This window comes from Acinonyx jubatus, chromosome D3 (genome assembly GCF_027475565.1).
Source record: "Acinonyx jubatus isolate Ajub_Pintada_27869175 chromosome D3, VMU_Ajub_asm_v1.0, whole genome shotgun sequence".
NCBI classification, from domain to species: domain Eukaryota; kingdom Metazoa; phylum Chordata; class Mammalia; order Carnivora; family Felidae; genus Acinonyx; species Acinonyx jubatus.
In genome coordinates, this window is record NC_069392.1 from 621296 (window position 1) to 635642 (window position 14347).

Here is a 14347-nt window from a genome sequence, read left to right on the forward strand (position 1 = left end):
GGGTGTAAAATTGTAAAACGGCTTCAGGATCGTGCCGCCGTGTGCTGTAAACTTAACCGACTACGGCACAGTGTGTGTGTATAGTTGCTACTGTCTTTAGTCTGTATTACCTCGTCACAACCAGGTTTGCCAAAGTGACTGAAGCCGGCCCTTCAGTGGGATTGTTTGTCCCAGTCTGCAGTTTCCCTTGGGGTTGCCCGACATCCTGGTTGGATGCTTTTTAATTTGCTTACAGTAAAATTCACGCTTCGTAGAGTGCAGTTCTGTGGGTTTTGAGCCACACAGGTCCTGTTTCCACCACCGCAGGGGACATGGAAAAGTTCCACCCCTCAGAAGTTCCCGAGTGCTGCCTCTATCACCAGCCTTTCTCCCTCTCTTCCCCTAGACCCTGGCTACCTAGTGTGTTCCTTTGCAACGCTAATTCTGCCTTTTCCAGAATGTCCTGTGAATGGAAACAAGGTGTATAAGCTTCTGGGCTTGGCAGAATGTGTTTGGGTTCATCCACTTCTGGCACGTGTCACAACTTGGCCTCTTTCTCTGGCTGAGTGGTGTCCACTGTATGGAAGAACCCCAGTTCGCTGGCCTGGTCAGTCCTCACAGGCAACTGGTCCCTTCGAGGTTTGGATGGTCAGGAGTGAAGCTGCCTCCACTTCCTCTTGTTATGCAGGAAGGCTTCACCAATGATCAGTACCAGGAGCTGACTGAGCCAGCCTCACTCACCTATGTCACCCGCTCAGAGAACAGCATCTTTTTTGAGGTTGATGGACCCTACCTTGCCATGATCCTTCCAGCCTCCAAGGAAGAGGGCAAGAAACTGAAGAAGAGGTAGGAATCCCACAGCCTTTGTACTTGGGGAGAAAATGAATGAGATTTAACAACCCATCCGGGAAGTGGACCAGGAGGCCAGATGGGACTACTTCTGTTTCTTGACCTTTTTGTTTCAGTATGGAAAGCTGTTGCCAACACAGATCCCGCCATCTCTGCTCTCCACATGCTAGATTCTCGTTCTACAGGCTGCAGCCTCTTATGTTGTTTTTATGTCAGAAATATGAACCTCAGGGTGGGGAGGTGTTTGCTGCCTAGTACATGCTGGAGGGGAGGGTTGGACGGAGAAGGGGAAGGTGGAGAGCCAGTGACTAACAGCCAGCATCCCAGGCCCCCATTCACCGCTGGGCTCGCCTATGATTCCAGATATGCTGTCTTCAACGAGGACGGTTCCCTGGCTGAGCTAAAGGGCTTCGAGATCAAACGCCGGGGGGAGCTGCAGCTGATTAAAATCTTCCAGTCCTCAGTGTTTGAGGCCTTCCTCAAGGGCAGCACCCTAGAAGAAGTATATGGCTCCGTCGCCAAGGTGGCTGACTACTGGCTGGACGTGCTGTACAGTAAGGTGAGCCGCCCTCCACCTGGCCGTGAGGGTCCTGCAGGCTCCTGGCGAACAGGGTGAGTCAGGGCTGATTCTGATGAAACAGGACTTCGTAGTCGGTGCCTCTCAGTCCCTCTCAGTCGGACCCTGTGCCCAGTGACAGAATTCCAGGAAGGAGGCACCTAGCATAGTGAAAGGATTTGTAAGAGAAAACTTTACCAGTGATCCCATCAGCTTCTTTGATTTGTTTTTACTTTGTAGGCCCTGTTAATGAATATGCAATTTCTACAATTTAAATGACAGTGTTGGCTTACCTCGCAACATACCTTCTCATGGGATCTATCATTATTTGTTACTCTTTAGTCTGTGTTTGTCAAGTTTGCACTACTTAATTTAATCTGTAAATGTTGGGTATCATATAGGCTTTTTTCACTATTTTAATGTTTTCTAAGCGAAAGGGATACTGGGATGGATATTCTAGAACTTTCCTGGCTTCCTTTGCTTTGTGGGCTGCTGCAGCTTGAGGCATATTGTCTTGTTCTGTAGAGTTGGCCCATACATGAGAGTAAGCACCAAGAGAGAAAAACACACGAAACAGGATCCAAACAAATCTTCCAGGATGTCAGGGCTGGGGGGTCAGGGATGTGTGCACATGGGACAGCAGGGCCGGGGGGTCAGGGGTGCATGTGCACAGGTACAGATATAGCTATTTGTCCTCAGACTGCTCTGACTCCTCCCTTCTTAGTCCCATGGCTCTCCAGGGGGCTAGTGTCTCTCCTTTTTCCTGGCTCCTCCTTTCCCTAGTTTTCTTTTTGTTTTAGGAGAAAAATATCACTAATTCTGTCTCTCCTCTTTTTCTGTTAACTTTGGTGTCAGTAGCTCAGTAAGTGTCTTTTAATGTTTTCCACATAGTTCGACAAAATGGAATTTAAGGTTTTGTGTGTGGGTTTGTAGCGTTGCTACTCACTGGCATGAGACAACCGTGTTGTACCGCTGCCTTCAGCCCATCAGGCTGGAGAAGCTCGCTACTCAGGGGAGATGTCCCCGTGAGCTTGGGAGAGCGCTCTGTTCCTTCTGTGTGATCTGCTCGTTGCCTCTCCAGGCCGCGAACATGCCTGATTCTGAGCTGTTTGAGCTGATCTCTGAGAACCGCTCCATGTCTCGGAAGCTGGAAGATTATGGGGAGCAGAAGTCCACGTCTATCAGCACAGCCAAGCGCCTGGCTGAGTTCCTGGGGGATCAGATGGTGAAGGACGCGGGGCTGAGCTGCCGCTACATCATCTCCCGGAAGCCCGAGGGCTCTCCAGTCACAGAGAGGTAAGGGTTTCTGGGGTTAAGGAAGGGATTCCGTACGGTCTTGGATGTTCGGGTTGGAAGCTTGAGTCTGTTATGGGACCTTTGTAGCGATGTCAGCTTCCTTGTAAAGAGCAGGATGGTCAGGAGTGGAAGACAGGGACTGGGCTTCGGTCCCCTGCAGAGCCTGGGTTGTGGGGGCCTAGACTGAGGGTGCCCTGTCAGTCAGCAGGCACAGAGATGTGAGGGTGTATTGGAGCGGGGGTTGCTATGATGGGAGCCATCACAGAGTTCGGTTGAGGTCTAGGGCAGGCCCTGGGTCACTCACACCCTTGAGGAGACCATTGTCACCCTGGCTGGAGAGGTCTTTCTGGCGAGCTGCACAGAATGCTCTAGCATCCGAGGCTCCATGACACTGCCAATGCTGCAGCCTCAGCTCTCTTTACCGACAGACAGAAATGTCTTCCAGCTTCTGAAACACGTTCAGCGTGACAGCAAAGGGTTCTGTCAGACGGCATCTTCCACTCCCAACTACGGAATCTTCGGGGTCAGCAGTGGTTCTCCCGTCACCTGTCGCTCATCAGGCTGCTTGAACCGTGCAGGGACCGTGTGAATGGAACAGGAAGAAACTGTGTTGAGGGCATGGATTTCTAGAACAATAGGTTTTCTTCTGCGAATCATTGTATAACCATGGCAGGATTTCCCACCAAGAGTTCAGGGACTAGAAGTGGTTCCGCGGACAAGCCTTGAGAACAGCGGGCAGATGGAGGAAGTGCTAAGCACCAACAAGAGAAAACGTTTCAAAGATGGCCACAGCAGTGCTTCCGTGACCATTTGTGACAGGGCCTCGTTCCTCCCGTGACAGTCCTTCCCTTGCACAGAGTCTGGGCAGTCGTGACTTGCTGCGGCCTGTGCAATGTGGCAGAAGTGAACCCTGGTTGCAGGAGGCCTCATGCTTCTGCTCTTGCCCTTTGGCTGCCTGGTCAGCCTGCTGGGGGCTGGGGGTCCCTTGCAGAGGCAGCACCAGGTAACTGCAGCAGCTGCCACACCTGCAGGGGAGGCCACAGCGGCCACACAAGTGACCCCGGGCAGAACCACCTCAATCATAGGCTCATAAGCCAAAACAGTTACTGTTTCGATCCATGGAGTTTGAGGTGGTTGGTAATATAGCAGTAGGTAACTGATAAAGCTAGACACGTCAGTAATCCGCGTTTTCACCTACACTAGGAAGGTCTGGAGTGGAGGGGGTGGGGAGCAAACGAATGAAACACAGCAAATATTTCCTTAAAAAGAAATTCCCAGAGTTCTAACAAAAGAAGGAATTTGGTGTAAGGCTAAAACAGATTACATGGAGAGTAAAATGCAGGATTGCTGTGTATCATTAAGAAAATGGCAACACAGGGGCGCCTGGGTGGCGCAGTCAGTTAAGCATCCGACTTCAGCCAGGTCACGATCTCGCAGTCCGGGAGTTCGAGCCCCGCGTCGGGCTCTGGGCGGATGGCTCAGAGCCTGGAGCCTGTTTCCGATTCTGTGTCTCCCTCTCTGTCTGCCCCTCCCCCGTTCATGCTCTGTCTCTCTCTGTCCCAAAAATAAACGTTGAAAAAAAAAATTTTTTTTAATAAAATTTTAAAAAATAAAAAAAAATTTTAAATAAAAAAAGAAAATGGCAACACAGAAAGTAGGCAACTTATGTGAACAGGCAATTTGCAAGTGAAGTTGATGATCAGTGCATGTAAAGATGTGCAAATTCACTGTAATTGGGAAATAAGTGTGTTAATACCAGTCGTCCCACATGTACACAGCGTGGTGACAGTCACTTTGGAGAAGCCAGCAGTGCACGATGCATTAGATGGTGCCTGATTCCCCTCACAATTGAGCACGTCTGGGGATGTGTCCTGGATGATTGCCCCTGTGGTTTACGTTGTGTTTAATAGCAAACGTTGGGAATGCTGTAGTGTCCCTCAATCAGAAAATGGGCAAATGTGTTTTTAATGCAGTGAAATGCTATGCGGGCATTGGAACGATTGAATTGCAGCTGCATGGTAAATGCGCGGGCTGGCACAGGCATTCTCCTTCCATCTGTATAAAATTTACAGACATGGACAACGCTCTTATTTACACTTACGTACGGACAAGAGTAGTATGGGAGCAGGCGTAGGATTGGTAAACGCCAAGACAGGGACCATGTTTATCTCTGTGAGGACAGTTAGGATTGCTGCACAGGGCCTCATCCTTGTATCTGTTTTCTCAAATGTGAAGTAAAATGGCAAGGCATGAAGTTTGATAGGACTAGGTGATAGGTGCACAGGGGTTTGTTGTGTTCTAAGTTTCTTTGTGTTTATAAAAATCACAGAAACAACTGTTTCCTCCAGTGAAAGGAAAGGTATTAATAGTTGCCCTGTAGCCTTGTTAGTACCATGAAAACTGGTGCATTCTTTCAGGAAAGCAGATAGACCTTTCTGTATCTTACTCAATGAGTAACATTTTAGAAATGTCTAATTACATGCACGCACATGGATATGTAATTTAGGGGAGGGCTTTGGCAATAGCTCTGTTAACAGTGGTCAAACAACACAGACCAAACGGCCACCAGTGGGGGGGGGGGGGGGATCGTGCATTAATCCGTGGCATTTTAATACAGTGAAGGATTATTTGGTTATTGAATATGATAAACATTAGATATTAGCTGTAGTTTATACAAAACAATGTCATTAAACAAAAGAGGTTACAGTCTAGGTTCTAAGTCCTTATTTCCATGTGAAATACATGTACGTGGTCAACGCTGTACAGAGTTAGAGAGATTTCCGTGTTGGTGAGTTTTGTGCCTCTTTTCACCCAGGGCCATCCCACTCGCCATTTTCCAGGCAGAGCCCATGGTGAGGAAGCATTTTCTCCGGAAATGGCTTAAGAGTTCTTCCCTCCAAGACTTCGATATTCGGACAGTGAGTGCCGACTTCTGTACTGAGAAGTTTGGGAGGAGGAGTCGACAGCACAGTATCCCTGACTCGGGTCATCGTTCTGTCTGAGTCTCCACCCTCGACGTCCTCCTCTCTGTACACAGTGGGTGAGGAAGTAGTTCCACTTAAGGACAAAACCAGAAAAACTAGTGCCGGGCAGCGCTTAGATTCTGGTGCAGGGTTCTTGTGCTGGCTCAGCCAGCTATTAACTGTCATCCTGGGAGTCCTTTCTTTAAGTGTTCTGCCTCAGTTTCCTTCTCTGTGAAATGGGTACCTCTTGCCCCAGAACTTCTAGGTGGGGTAAGTATGACACAGGAAGCATTCAGTGTGGTGCTCAGTATAGAGTGGAGCACGGGGCTGCTGCTGCTTTCCTCTTACGTTTCTCCTTGTGCGCACCCAGATCCTGGACTGGGACTACTACATTGAGCGGCTAGGCAGTGCCATACAGAAGATCATCACAATCCCTGCGGCCCTGCAGCAGGTGAGGCCCCGCCCATGCAGACAGGGCCTGATGTGGCTCAGAAGCCATGGAAGCCTGGGCCTGGCCCCTACCAGCAGTCAGACAAGTGATCGGTAAGGGATCGGTGTCACCTTCTTGTAGGTGAAGAACCCGGTGCCACGCGTCAAGCACCCTGACTGGCTGCACAAGAAACTTCTGGAGAAGAATGACATCTGCAAGCAGAAGAAGATCAGTGAGCTTTTTGTCCTCGAAGGCCGGAGACAGGTAGCGGGCCCAGGGCCGCCGAGCCGTGCCCGTCGGGCCTCGTGGGGGCCCCATGCGACCCGGGCTTGGATGCTCCCATTCAAGTGTCTAGAGTGTTTCTTTTCTTTTCTTTCTTTCTAAAACTGTGTACCTGACAGACAACTCTTTCCACCTGGGCGGGGGGGGGGAGGGTCTTCTGGCATAGGAAGCCTTGGGCCTTCTGTCAGGGATAAGGACTGTTTTCTGTATGAATAGAGCAGTAACTGGGCTCAGGGACTCAGTGCGTCAGTGTGCCTTGGGACTCCCGTTTTCTAAACTGTGAAGTAAAAACCTGTAGAAACACTAGACAGTACTAAAGACAGTGTAACGAAGGGCTTAGCTGAAGTCAGGGGAGCCAAAAGAAAATTCTCAGCTGCTGGAAATGCAAAGTGAACTTTATTTTCACTATTGTTTTTTTCCCCACCCCCCAAAAGCACACTGTAAACTAGAGCACTGGGGGCTGGGAAGGAAAAGAGAGGACCTGTTCTCTGCAGTATTTTATTCTGTCTTACGAAAAGGAGCGAATCCCAGAGCAAACAAGGGAAAAATAGTCGTACTCGACTGATGTTTTCTATTTGACCTTTTCGCTATTAGAAATCGGAACCAGATCAGTCAGTAGATGCACATCTTTGTGTACAAGTATCTTAGCCTATTCATTTGATCCCACATGTGTATTTCTAGAGGTGGAGTTTCCTGAGAGATCGTGGTGTTTTCAGTCTCCTGGGTCTTTGCAGGTGGGCGTGGCCCAGGCTCCAGAAGGCACACAGAGCCTTGGTGCTCCGGACATGGAAGACCTCGGCCTGGCAAAGCCACCGCGCTCAGTGGTTCCTGTTGCCACCAGGAGGAAGCGCGTCCTCTGGGAGAGCCAGGGGGAGTCGCAGGACCTGGAGCTGACGGTGCCCTGGCAGGAGATCTTGGGGCCGCCTCCGGCCCTCGGGACCACGCAGGTGACACGTCGACGTGGCCGGTGGGAGGGGGCGGGGGCAGCAGCCTGGCCCGAGCTGTAGCTTGAGGTCTCCCGTGGAGTCTGCTACGTAGCTCCGGGGCCCTGCATGGGTGAGAGGCGTCCTCACCAGAGACACCTGCGCTGGGAAGCTGTTGAATGCAGTTGCTGTGCAAGGCTGTTTCTGCTTTACCGCGTGCCCCTGGGTTGTGTTGACTGCCCCCTCTTCCTGACTTGCTTCACCGTCTGCCCTAGGAAGAGTGGCTGGTCTGGCTCCGATTCCACAAGAAGAAGTGGCAGCTGCAGGCCCGGCAGCGCCTGGGTCGCAAGAAGAGGCGGCGTCTGGAGGTGGCAGAGGGTGACCCTCGGCCTGGGGCTGTCCGCGACAGGCCTGCCACCGGGCTGGGGGGCTTCTTGCGAAGAGCCGCCCGCAGCATTTTGGACCTTCCGTGGCAGATTGTGCAGGTGCAGACTGCCATCAGTTTGGGGGGTGGGATGCCCCCCAAGGGCAGCATCATAGCCGATGGGAAGGGGTGTCTGGCCAGCTCACGATCCTGGGGACCCTCCGTTACTTTTGTGCCCTGTGATTGGGGCTGGTGCCGGAGAGCACTCAGGAGTGTGAGCACGGTTTGTGTCGAGGTGACGTGTGGTCTTCTCTCTCCGTTCCAGATCAGTGAGACCAGCCAGACCGGCTTGTTCAAGCTGTGGGCCGTCATCAGCAGTGACTTGTACTGCATCAGGCTGAACATCCCCCGCCAGTTCTATGTTAACCAGCGGGTGGCTAAAGCCGAGGAGGGGCCTTCATACCGCAAGGTACGGGGCAGCAGATGCTGCTGGTCACTGCGGTCAGCTGTCTGCTCCGCCTCTGAGGTGGTGTCCCCAGCGATGAGGGAGCCACATAAAGGATGGGGCTTTGTGGACGCAAAAGCCTGGTGAGCTGTGAGGCTGAGCCGGGTGTGCTGGAGCACCTTCTTGGGGTGCTGTGAGGAGTGAAACAGTGTCTGTGGAGCACCGGGCACAGAGCGAACGCTCAGGGGCTGGAGTTGCCGGTGTCCTGGGGGCGCCATCCTCTTACGTCCGATGTCTGTGTAGCAGGGGAGGGACGAGGGGGACGTGTGTCAGTGGCTGGAGTCTGTTTCCATAGGCGCTTCTCATGTCAGCAGCCTCCCTGGACAGACTTCTCACACCTCAGGGTTCCCTTGGTGAAAGCGTGCGGTTCAGTGGCTTTCCGTGCGTCCCATCCTGCAGCCTCTGCCACAGCCAGTCCTCGAGCGTTTTATCTCCCTCAGAACAAACTGGGACCCTTTGCAGATCGTCCCCTCCCCCAGCCCTGGCTCACCACCGTTCCCTCGACACCCGGGTTCTGCCTGTAGGTTAGCCTGTCGTGGAGTCCGGCTAGTTTAGTTCTGCCCGAAGCTCGTTTACTGAGGCTGTCGTGCACATTTCTCAGTGGGTGCTGGGACGCGCGGAATGCGCTGACGTCTAGTTGCGACGAGATGTGGGAGTTTGTAACTGAGACTAGACTGCAGAGGCTTTCTGGAGAAGGTGGGACTCTGCCCCCACCAGGATTCAGGGGCGTGCGGCCCTGGAAAGGGCGGGGCGCGTGAAGGCGGAGAACAGATGGTCTGGGATTCCTGTCGCTTTTCTGGATGCGATGCCGCCTTGTAACCTCGGAGAACACTTTTTCTGTGGGGAGGTTTTCCCTTTGGGTGCCCTGCTCTGCTCCGCTCTCTGGCTCCCCCACACCCGTCCTCTGACTGGCAGACAACAGGAAAATAACCTGGGGACACCTCCCCTCACTGCCCCAAAGCTCCTCTGCTTTTCATAAGCCCCAGGCTGCTTTTTGAACCTACAGCCCCAGCTTCCAGGTTTAGTTTTACCTGTGAGGAGAGACGGGCTCTGAGGGGCTTACGTGTGGCTGCGGCTGCACAAGCCCTAGGACTATTTAAGGGATGCAAGGAGTATGCGAGTTCAACAGGCGTCACCGGTGAGCCTTGTGACCAGGCTGGCGCCCTGTTTCACCAGGTCAGTCGAGTGCTTCCTCGCTCCAACGTGGTCTACAACCTCTACGAGTACTCGGTGCCCGAGGACATGTATCAGGAACACGTCAACGAGATCAATACTGAATTGTCGGCCCCAGACATCGAGGGCGTGTACGAGACACAGGTGATCATCTTCCCAGCTGGATGGAATGGAGGAAGCAAAATTGCGTATGGCGTGGACGGGCTAGCAGCCCGGCTCTGGGCCGCCTTCCCGGTGAACTCCAGCAGCGTGTCTGCTGAGGACACGCAGGCTGTGGCCTCACCCTGCCCTGTCCACCCCTCTCCCAGGTTCCGTTATTGTTCCGGGCCCTGGTGCAGCTGGGCTGTGTGTGTGTGGTCAATAAACAGCTGGTGAGACACCTTTCAGGCCGAGAAGCAGAAACCTTTGCTCTCGAGCACCTGGAGATGCGCTCTCTGGCCCAGTTCAGCTACTTGGAACCAGGTAGGACGTGTGCCCGCTGCCTTTGCCCGGCCCGGCCTCCCACGCACGTCGGGGTGACAGCCGTGTTGCCCTGCAGGGAGCATCCGCCACCTCTACCTGTACCACCACGCGCAAGGCCACAAGGCGCTCTTTGGCCTGTTTGTGCCCTCCCAGCGCAGGGCGTCTGTGTTCGTGCTGGACACCGTGAGTTCCTGGCGAGGGGCTCGGGGAGGGACAGGCCCCTGGGCGGGACGGGCCTCTGCCCCCGGTGCCTGTGGTGATGGCTTTTGAAGTGGAGCCACAAAGGGGTCCCTGCGGCAGCACCTGTGTGGGGAGAGGGCTGACACGGCCCCCGCTGTCCAGGTGCGAAGCAACCAGATGCCCAGCCTCAGCGCCCTGTACACCGCCGAGCACAGCCTCCTGATGGAGAAGGTGGGCCCCGAGCTCCTGCCTCCCCCCAAACACACTTTTGAAGTTCGGGCTGAAACCGACTTGAAAACCATCTGCAGAGCCATCCAGCGCTTCCTGCTGGCCTACAAGGTGAGTGGGGTGGGGCTTCTGTGTGTGAGCCCCTCCCCCCAACGCCCCCTCCCCGCCAGCCACTTGCTTCCCTTACGTCCAGGAGGAGCGCCGTGGGCCCACACTCATCGCTGTTCAGTCCAACTGGGAGCTGAAGAGGCTGGCTGGCGAGGTGCCCGTCCTGGAGGACTTCCCGCTGGTGCCGGTCCGCGTGGCTGATAGGGTCAGCTATGGAGTCCTGGACTGGCAGCGCCTCGGTGCCCGGCGCATGATCCGCCACTACCTCAACCTGGACACCTGCCTGTCCCAGGCCTTCGAGATGAGCAGGTGAGGGGAGCGGAGGGCATTTCTCCATTTCTGGGCTCTGGCTGTTCCCGGTTCGTCCGTCCCTTCCCTGGGGCTGACCCCGTGCCCTCTGCAGGTACTTCCACATCCCCATTGGGAACCTGCCCGAAGACATCTCCACCTTCGGCTCCGACCTCTTCTTTGCCCGCCACCTGCAGCGCCACAACCACCTGCTCTGGCTGTCCCCCACGGCGCGCCCTGACCTGGGCGGCAAGGAGGCCGACGACAATCGCCTCGTCATGGAGTTCGACGACCAGGCCAGCGTGGAGATCAACTGTCCGGGCTGCTACTCCACGCGTAGGTGCTTGAGGCACCGGGGGTCCCCGGCTGCTGGCGTCTCCGCCACGCATTGCCATTCTGTGGTGGCGGGAACGCCCAGTGGCGGATGCTCCACGCTCGGCCGTGACAGTGTGGGCACTGAGCCTGCAGCAGCATCCGTGGGTGTGGGACGAGCGGGGCTGGGCTCTTTAGTCGCTCAGCGACAGGCTTGTCAGCCAGCCCGGCTGCCCCGGGAGCGGTGTGTTTCCTGAGGTAGCACTTGCTGCAGTCGGCCCACGGGCACCACAGGGGTGTCTCTGTGCAGTGTGCGTGGAGCTGGACATCCAGAACCTGGCCGTCAACACCATCTTGCAGTCCCACCACATCAATGACATGGAGGGGGCTGACAGCGTGGGCATCAGCTTCGACGTGATCCAGCAGGCCTCCCTGGAGGACATGATCACCGGCAATCAGGCCGCCGGCACCCCGGCCAGCTACGATGAGACAGCCCTCTGCTCCAGCACGTTCAGGTGCCCTGAGAGCACAGCCTGGCCCTTTGTTCGTGTGCCCAGTCCTCTCCCTAGGCAGGATGGCTGGGCTTGGGATTTACAAGGAACATTAGAAACCTATTTATCCTCTGCCCTCGTTTTGGAAAACTAAGAGCTAAGACGTTGTCACTGGGGCTTCTCCCCCAGGGCGGCAGAACCAGCACCCCATATGGGGCCAAGCTCTTTCCTCTAGTCGCTGGGCTTTGCTGCCCTCCGGGCACCATTCTGGCCCCTTCCTGTGGCCATTGGTGTGTTGTAGGCATTGAGTGCAGAGTGAGGCCTGAGGGCGCACATGAGGGCCCAGCGATAGGGTTTGGACAGTGAGGAGAGGGGGCAGAGGTGACAGCACAACAGGGGGAAGCTGGTATCAGGGACGAAGGGCCACCCTCCATGCCTTTCTTCCAGGATCCTGAAGAGCATGGTGGTGGGCTGGGTGAAGGAGATCACACAGCACCGCAATATCTACGCTGACAACCAGGTGATGCACTTCTACCGCTGGCTCCGGTCCCCATCCTCGCTGCTGCACGACCCCGCCCTGCACCGCACGCTCCACAACATGATGAAGAAGCTCTTCCTGCAGTGAGTGCTGCCAGCGGCTTGCTCTAGGCCCTGCTGACCCCAGCCCCCCCCAGTCCCCAAATCCACAGGAATGGCCGGCCGACGCCCCGGGCTAGTGGTGCATGGCGGTAAAGGTCCCAGGGAGTGCTTAGCTGCTGTCCCAGCCTGCTCAGCATCCTGCACAGGTGTGCCGTGTGCTGGGGTCTTTCTGCGTCCTGTTGGCACAAGTCCTCATGCCCTGTGTGTGTGTTCTGCACCTGTAGTTAAGAGCAGATATTGGAGACCCCTGTGTGGATGTATCATCCTCATGGGCACTCGGGCTGCTTCCAGAACTCAGGCTGTTACAGATCACCAAGCAAGAATGGCCTTGTGCCCAAGGTCACGGGAACACATCTCTGGAATAATCTCTAGCAAAAGCACTGGTGCAGGTTTGATAGATCTCTTGACTGGATAGGAAAACGCTAATTTGATTCTTAGCGACAAAGGGCTCTCCGTGGAAGTTGTACAGTTGTTTGTGTGTCCGACAGAGACTGAGAATGTGTGTCCGCAGCCCCACCAGCACGGCAGACACTGGGGCCAGTCTCGTGTGGTGAAGTGCTAACCCAGTGTACTCTTGCTCTGCAGTCCTCATAAGTGAATTTGACCTTTCTTTTTATATCCTTTGTCCATTTTTCTGTAGTTTTGTTCGTTTTTTTCCTCATTGATTTATAGGAGTTGTTTCTACGTAAAAATTAGCCATTTTTGTGTGATGTGATAGCATGTTTTCTCCTGTTTTTGATTCTCTTTGGCTTTGTTTATGAAAAAAACAAGTATTTGTTTTGCCCTGAGAAATCTTCATTCTGTTGCGTCTGGATTTCAGGCATATTTAGAATAGCTTTTTCGTTTAGGATCCTTAGCTTGTTTTCCCATGATGTCTTGTGGTGTCCTCTGTGGCATCGCGACTGGTGATTGTGACCTTGGGTCTACAGGCTCATCGCTGAGTTCAAGCGCTTGGGGTCCTCTGTCGTCTATGCCAACTTCAACCGCATCATCCTCTGCACGAAGAAGCGGCGGGTCGCAGATGCCATTGCCTACGTGGAGTACATCACCAACAGGTGTTTACATTTCTAGAATTCTGCCTTCCTTTGTGTTCTGATATGGTGTCCTTTCCCTTCTGCTGAGGGACTTCCTGTAAATCACTCGTAGCATGGATCTGTTCGTAATGAATTCTTTCTGCCACCGGATGTCCAAAGAAGCCTTTATTTTACCTTTATTTTTGGGAGATCTCGTTGCTGGTATAGAATTATAGTTAGATCTGTTTTGAAAGTTTTATTTCTCTCTGTGTTTCTTTTTGGGTAATTTCCTTTGTTGTGTCCTTAAAGTTGCTAATCCTTTCCTGCAGTGTTTAGTCTGCCGTTCATCCCATCCAGGGTGGTTTTCCTCTCACGTGTCTGTAAGCCTAGCTGGGTCTTAGTATTCCTAGAGTCTGCTGAGCCTGCTCTGTCTTTCCTCTAGCTTTATGACTAGAATCCGGGGTCAATAACCATTTCAGTGTCCTGCTTTGCTCAGTAAAACACTTGTGTCAGTTCTGATTTGTATTCAGTGGTAGGTTTTTCTCCCGATTCCGCATTGCCTGGGAGCCTGGTGATACCACAATGGATGTCGGCAGTTGTGAACACACGTGAATGCCTTGTCTCATGGATACCTTGGGGTTTTATTCTTCTGTAGATGTTCTAGAGCTTTCTTACTTGGAAACACATTGGCCTTTTGAGCATTTTTTGTGATTTATAGGTAGGCTGGGCCAGAGCCATGTTTAGTCTAGAGCTCACTGCTGCTCACTGGGGAAGCAAGATTGCTGTGAGTGCAGCCCTGGGCACCTTGTGAGTCCTGAGGCTCTCGGACAGCGGTGGGAGCGGGCACTCAGCGGTCCTTGTCCCTGCTCTGTGTAGTCTCCTTGCACACAGAGGGGCTCTTGCTTCTCTGGTCCCTCAGCACGGGTCCCTGCCGCTCCCTCTTGCTTGGTGCAGAAGTCGCCTTAGCGTCGGGTTTATCACATCTTCTGGAAAGTTGGAGGGCTGATATAGTTTGAATCCACCGTAAGTTTTTGTTAAGAAGTGAAGGGTAAGCGGGTACGAAAATAAAAGGAGGAGAGTGGAGAAAAAAATGATTTCATGTAAGCAGTTTCTATTTGGCTTCTTTTCAGCGTCCATTCTAAAGAGATCTTCCATTCCTTGACGATTTCTTTCTCTCGGTGCTGGGAGTTTCTTCTCTGGATGGATCCCTCTAACTATGGTGGAATCAAAGGAAACGTCCCATCTAGTATTCACTGTGGACAGGTAAGATGTCACAGTCTGGAGAGCCCAGGCTGGGGTCTGAGAC

The 14347-nt window shown here is 53.5% G+C and overlaps 1 protein-coding gene across 2 annotated transcripts in view; it reads left to right on the plus strand.

Annotated features, from left to right (window-relative positions):
• Window positions 1–14347, plus strand: part of POLE (DNA polymerase epsilon, catalytic subunit) — a 44264-nt gene that overhangs the window by 22104 nt on the left and 7813 nt on the right. For both annotated transcript variants that reach the window (XM_027052121.2, XM_053205560.1), the window contains exons 24-42: window positions 668–825; window positions 1192–1387; window positions 2466–2680; window positions 5496–5598; window positions 6014–6094; window positions 6215–6337; window positions 7090–7302; window positions 7554–7763; window positions 7968–8111; window positions 9324–9464; window positions 9629–9782; window positions 9859–9965; window positions 10125–10301; window positions 10384–10607; window positions 10702–10922; window positions 11209–11413; window positions 11837–12010; window positions 12958–13083; window positions 14172–14304. In XM_027052121.2, coding sequence (XP_026907922.2) covers window positions 668–825; window positions 1192–1387; window positions 2466–2680; window positions 5496–5598; window positions 6014–6094; window positions 6215–6337; window positions 7090–7302; window positions 7554–7763; window positions 7968–8111; window positions 9324–9464; window positions 9629–9782; window positions 9859–9965; window positions 10125–10301; window positions 10384–10607; window positions 10702–10922; window positions 11209–11413; window positions 11837–12010; window positions 12958–13083; window positions 14172–14304 — 3105 coding nt within the window. The remainder of the gene's footprint in view (window positions 1–667; window positions 826–1191; window positions 1388–2465; window positions 2681–5495; window positions 5599–6013; window positions 6095–6214; window positions 6338–7089; window positions 7303–7553; window positions 7764–7967; window positions 8112–9323; window positions 9465–9628; window positions 9783–9858; window positions 9966–10124; window positions 10302–10383; window positions 10608–10701; window positions 10923–11208; window positions 11414–11836; window positions 12011–12957; window positions 13084–14171; window positions 14305–14347) is intronic.